General features: G+C 58.6%; 1 protein-coding gene across 2 annotated transcripts in view; it reads right to left on the minus strand.

Moving 5' to 3' along the window:
* Positions 1-878, minus strand: part of AP3D1 (adaptor related protein complex 3 subunit delta 1) — a 42273-nt gene extending 41395 nt beyond the window's left edge. Inside the window, exon 1 of one of the 2 annotated variants that reach the window (XM_031507173.2) lies at positions 572-878. In XM_031507173.2, coding sequence (XP_031363033.1) covers positions 572-667 — 96 coding nt within the window. In that variant the 5' untranslated portion in view covers positions 668-878. The remainder of the gene's footprint in view (positions 1-571) is intronic. The other variant, XM_021528259.3, reaches the window with a different exon arrangement.
* Between the last annotated feature and the right edge of the window lie 5122 nt (positions 879-6000).

A 6000-nucleotide genomic window follows, 5' to 3' on the forward strand; every position in this document is an offset into this window, starting at 1 on the left:
AATTACTTCACCTATACTAATTTCCTGATCACGTGCTTCTCACACAAGAGTGGATAACAGGCCGACACGGAGAAATGATTGCTGCCTAGAACAGCTCTGAGAGAAGGACATTTTAGTCAGGAGGTACTAAACATGAATGGTCTGAAAGCTGAATTAGGAGCTTCATCCTCCTGTATAACAGCTTCAGGGTGAAGAATACATAGCTGACTACAGCACGTGACTGTAGGGCTGGTGAGGAAGGAATCCCTCTCCATTATTCCTCTATAATAATCATGCATACATTTGCGTGTATATATGTGTGCATATGTCTACACATATATATATCTCCGTATGTATATCACGGATCTCAACACCACAACACAGTGAATGGAAAGGTGAGCACCAAGCATGGCCCTCCCTTACTAACTCTCCTGCTGTCCCCCAGCCTGTCCCTCCTGCCCCACACCCCAGCGTCACCTTCCTCGTTCTGACTCCCGCTTCCCCCTTCCCAAACCAACATTCCCTCGCAGACACAGCCCCAGCGGCCAGCAGCGACATCGCCGGGCCGGAGCACAGGGAAGGGTCCCCTCACCTCATCCTCCTTGTGGTTGCGGATGCCGCGCACCAGGTCCTGCAGGTTCTTGTCAAACATACGGTCGATGCTGCCCTTCACCATCTTCAGCGCCATGGCGGCGGCGGGGCCTGCGCCGGGCTGAGGGGCCGGGCCCGGGCGGGGGGGCCGCCGCGGTGCTGCTGCCGCTCGAGCCGGGTGAGAGCAGCGGTGCCGGGGCGCTCACATGCCGAGGGGAGCGGCAGGGCACGGGCGGAGCTGCCCTGGCGGACGGGCGGGCGCGGGCGACCCCGGCCGCGGGCGCAGCTCCAGGCGGCGCTGGGGATCCGGCACCGACAAAATGGCGGCCGGTCAGCTGAGGGCTCGGCCACGCCCCCGACATGGCCACGCCCGACCGGCGGCCACGCCCCCGGGCCAGCACCGTCCGCTGCGCCGCTCTCCAGCCCCGCCCACTCCGTCTGGCCACGCCCCTGCCGCCTCGCCGCTCTCCAGCCACGCCCCCAGCGCCTAGGACACGCCTCCAAGTGTCTGGACACGCCTCCGCACCGCGGCGCTGCCCCGCCGCCCGGCTCTCCGGACACGCCCCCTCCCTCTCTGGCCACTCACCGTCCGCCTCGCTGCCGCTCTCCAGCCCCGCCCACCGCGCTCAGGCCACGCCCCTCACGACGTGTTCGGTCACGCCCCGAGCCCGCCCCGCCCCTTCAGCAAAGCCACGCCCACTAACTTGTGTATGCTCCGCCCACTCTGCCCCTCAGGAGGACGCAGGGCCGGGGGCATCCAGCCCCTCTTATCCCATGGGATGGAAACAGCAAACAGCTGCAAACGCACGAGAGAAAACCGCAACCCTGGAAGAGCTTGGAGCAAACTGAGTATTTAATGAGCTGCTGGACCTGAACTCGGGGCGAAGAGGCCGGTGGGGTCCCAGGCTGTGTTAGGAAGAGCATCGGTGGTAGGACATGGCAGCTGGTCCTGCCCCTTCCTCAGCCCTGCTGGGGCGCAGCTGGAGTGCTGTGTCCAGCTCTGGGTTTCTCGGGATCAGTGAGATGTGGAGCTGCTGGAATAGGGGCTTTGGACATGATGAAGGAACTGGAGCATCTCTCATTCGAGGAACGGCTGGGGCCTGGGGCTGTTCAGCCTCCAGAGTAGCAGCCCTGAGCCCTGTGTGTCTGCAGGGAGGACTCAGAGCAGGGCCCAGCCTCTGCCCCGTGGGGCACAGCAGTGACACCAGAGGAACGGGCAGGAACTGATGCCCAGGAACTTCCACCTGGACGTGAGGCAGAACTTTGCTGTGCAGGTGATCAAGCACTGAACACACTGCCCAGGGAAAGCGTGGGGTCTGCCTCACTGGGGACATCCCAGAACCATCTGGACACAATCCTGCGCCCTGTGTGCTCTGGGATGGCCCTGCCGGAGCAGGAAGGTGGGAGCTGATGGCGCAGTGTTGTCGCTTACACTTGAATTATTCTGGGGTTCATCCCCTCCCCGCCCCGTGACAGCCGCGTCACTGCTGCCACTGGTGTCACTGTCCCAGCGCTGGCCACGCCCCGTCACGGGCCACGCCCCCGCCGCGCGCTCCCGCGGGTCCCACGTGGCAGCGCGGGCGCGCGCGGCGGGGACGCGCGTGGGGACGGGGGTCTCTCCGTGGGAATGGGGTCCCTCCGTGGGAATGGGGTCCCTCCGTGGGGACAGGGGTCCTTCCGTGGGAATGAGGTCCCTCCATGGGGACGGGGGTCGTTCCGTGGGAATGGGGGGTCTCTCCATGAGGACGGGGCTCCTTCCATGTGGATGGGGCTCCTTCCGTGGGAATGGGGTCCCTCCATGGGGATTGAGTCCCTCCGTGGGGATGAGGTCCCTCCGTGGGGACGGGGTCCCTCCATGGGGACGGGGTCCCTCCATGGGGACAGGGGTCCTTCCGTGGGAATGAGATCCCTCCATGGGGACGGGGTCCCTCCGTGGGGACAGGGGTCCTTCCGTGGGGATGGGGGTCCTTGTCCTTCCGTGGGAATGGGGGTCCTTCCGTGGGGATGAGGGTCCTTCCGTGAGGCTGGGGATCCTTCCCTGGGGATGGGGGTCCTTCCATGGGGACCGGGGGTCCTTTCGTGGGAACAGGGTCCCTCCATGGGGATGGGGCTCCCTCCATGTGGATGGGGGTCCTTCCAGGGGATGGGGGTCCTCCCGTGGGAATGGGGTCCCTTTGTGGGGATGAAGGTCCTCCCGTGGGAACGGGGTCCCTCTATGGGGATGGAGGTCCCTCTGTGGGGATGGGGGTCCCTTTGTGGGCCTGCAGGTCCTTTCTGAGGCTCAGAGTTCCTGCACAGGGTCGGGGGTCACTGCATGGGGCTGGAGAACTCTCCATAAGGATGGAGACGCCTCCATGGGTCTGCAGGTCCTTTCTGGGGCTGAGAGTCCCCACATGGGATCAGGGGTACCTTCACAGGGATGGGATCCCAGCATGGGGCTGCAGCTCCTTCCATGGGGTGGGGGTCCCGCAGAGTGGGGCTGGCAGAGCTGCACCTCTCCCCTCTGCCCGTGGGTGTCAGCAGTGGCTGCACAGCTGATAGAGCCAAATTTTGGGATCTATTTCATGTCTTTATTGGGAATGCAGCTCCACGGGCTGCCACACCTGAGCACCCACTAAACACCGTCACCCACTGCCCCAGGTGACCAGTGTCGGTGTGGGAAAGCTGTGACAGGTGACACGATGGGTGATGGCCAGGCAGACATGGAGCTTTGTGAGTGTCCCCACACGTGTGGGCACAGAGTGGGCAGTGGTTTGGTGTCCCTGTGACCACAGCTTGTCCTCTACCCACGTGCCCAACACCCCTGAACAAGCCCCCACCTGTGGGTGCCATGTCCCCACTGCAGGTGGGTGGGACAGGGAACGGGAGAGGGAAAACAAAATGCACAGGGGCTGCATTCCCACCCCATCTTCATCTTCAGAGCAGGATTCCAGCATCGGGGAAAGGAGGGAACTAAAGAGAAAGGAGCTTGCAAACAAAAAGGAGACACGACCTTGCCAAGATTCACCTGGGATTCTGAGCTGCTGCACAACAGGAGAAGGAAAAGGATTTCTCTTGCTCCCCGTGTTTTTCCTTTTGTTCTCTGCCTTCAGCCTGGGTTTTGCAGCCTGTTTGTGTTGGTCCCGGGGCAGAGAGAAGAGCTCAGCTCAGGGGTTGTGTTGATTTTATTCAGAAATAGCTGCACACATCAGCCCCTATGCAGGAGGGGTTTTCCCTTTTTAAAGGAAAAAGGAGGTTTCCCTTTTTAAGGGAAAAAGTCAAAGGGAAGAGTTCTGTTTGCTGGAGTCCTCATGGTCTGGAGAACATCCAGCTACCAGGATGAGCCCGTGGTTGGGAAGGGCTGGCTGTGCCCACCTGTGCTGTCACTGTCCCCTCTACTGCCCCCCTGCCTCTGACTGGGCTGCTCTGTGAGGGGATCCCCAAAAACCTTGTGAAAATCCCTTGTTTTGACCCAGCCCTTTGCAGTGGAGCTCAGCCACTGTCACACTGTCACTTTGTCACACTATCACGCTGTCACACTGTCACTTTGTCTCACTGTCACTCTGTCACACCCTCACACCACCAGGCAGGGAAGCCCAGGCTGGGAGATGCAGCACCCCGAGGGATGGGGAGCATCTCCTACAGATGGATTTGGACTCGAGACTTGATCCCTCCCGACTGAATTTCCAAGGATTTCTCTTCCTGAGATAGCCTGACATAGTTCAGCCATAAAAATTGTATTTGGGACACAACTGACTTTTTCACTCTTCTTCCTGTGATTGCTGACGGGTTTGGGATCCTCTTATGATCACCTTTAGTTAAGAGCATTGCTTTAAACCTAATTGCTGCCACCAGTGATACCTAAATCTTAAAATTCCCAGCTTTTGTCTTTCTTGGCTTTTGCAGGTCAGATATTTTTTAGGTTTTTTTTAATAAATTACGCCACCTCCTGTTTTCCCTGTTGCACATACATAGACAGCATTCCCAGGGAAGGAATCTTCCCTCTCCAGCCACTGACAGAGAGTATCCCTAAGGAATGCTGTGCCTTGGGAGAGCTCTGCTGAGTCCCACAAAGCACAATCCCAGCCATCACATCCCCGATGGAGCTGGGTCTGGGCTGCTTTTTGGTTCTCCCCTGTGGCAGTGCTTCCAAGAGGTTTCTCCGTATTGCTGGCACTCAAAGCACTCTGTGGGTTTCACATCCCAATGATGTTTAAAGAGGTTGTGCTTGGTTATGTTAATTGTGATTTTTATGTAAATCACAAGGAAAGACACGTGTAATTGAAGGGAAGAAACGAAATTGGGGCTGTTCAGCCTCCAAGGGTCCAGCCAGGGTTCCCATGACAGGATGTCAATTTTGGGGTGCTCGTTTTGGGATGTCCCATACCTGGGTACCCATATTGGGGTGCCTGTGTTGGAGTGTCCTTGCCAGGAATCCCACACCATGATGCCCTTTTTGGAGTGTCCTTTACAGGACACTCAGGGTGGCGTGACTGAGCCAGGGTGCCCTGTCTCCAGGTGACAATACTGGGGTACCCGTTTTGGGGTGCCCATATTGAAGCACCTCATGTTGCAGTCCCCATGCTGAGGTGTGTGACGGGATGCCCATTTTGAGATGCCCATTTTGGGGTGCCCCATGCCCAGGTGCCCATATTGGGGTACCTGTGCTGGAGTGTCTTTACTGGGATGGCTATGTCAGAATGCCCTTTTTGGGGTGTCCCATGTAGGGTTGTCCTTGATGCTCAGCATGGGGTAACTGTGCTAGGGTGATAATAGTGGAGTGCCCAAATTGGGGTGCTCCCATATTGCAAGTCCCCATGCTAAGGTGTCCATGACAGGATGCCCATTTTGGGGTGCCAGTTCTGGAGTGCCCAAATTGGGGTGTCTCATATTGCAGTCCCCATGCCGAGGTGTCTGTGACAGGATGCCTGTTTTGGGGTGCCCGTTCTGAGTGCCCAAATTGGGGTATCCCATATTGCAGTCCCCATGCTGAGATGTTCATGACAGGATGCCCATTTTGGGGTGCCGGTTCTGGAGTGCCCAAACTGGGGTGTCTCATATTGCAGTCCCCATGCCGAGGTGTCTGTGACAGGATGCCTGTTTTGGGGTGCCCATTCTGAAGTGCCCAAATTGGGTGCTCCCATATTTCCCATATTGCAGCCCCCATGCCAAGGTGTCTGTGACAAGATGCCTATTTTGGGGTGCCCGTTTTGGAGTGCTCATATTGGGCTGCCTCATGTTGCAGTCCCTATGCCAAGATGTCCTCGACAGGATGCCCATTTTGGGGTGCCAGTTTTGGGATGAATCACGCTGCCGTGCCCCATGCCCCAGTGTCCATATTGGGGTGCTCATACTGGGCTAGCTGTGTTGGAATGTCTTTACCGGCATGCCCGTGGTGCGGTGCCCCTATTGCGGTGCCCGTACCCAGGTGCCCATGCCGGGGTGCCCTTT

This window comes from Lonchura striata, chromosome 28 (assembly GCF_046129695.1).
Source record: "Lonchura striata isolate bLonStr1 chromosome 28, bLonStr1.mat, whole genome shotgun sequence".
Lineage (NCBI taxonomy): Eukaryota > Metazoa > Chordata > Aves > Passeriformes > Estrildidae > Lonchura > Lonchura striata.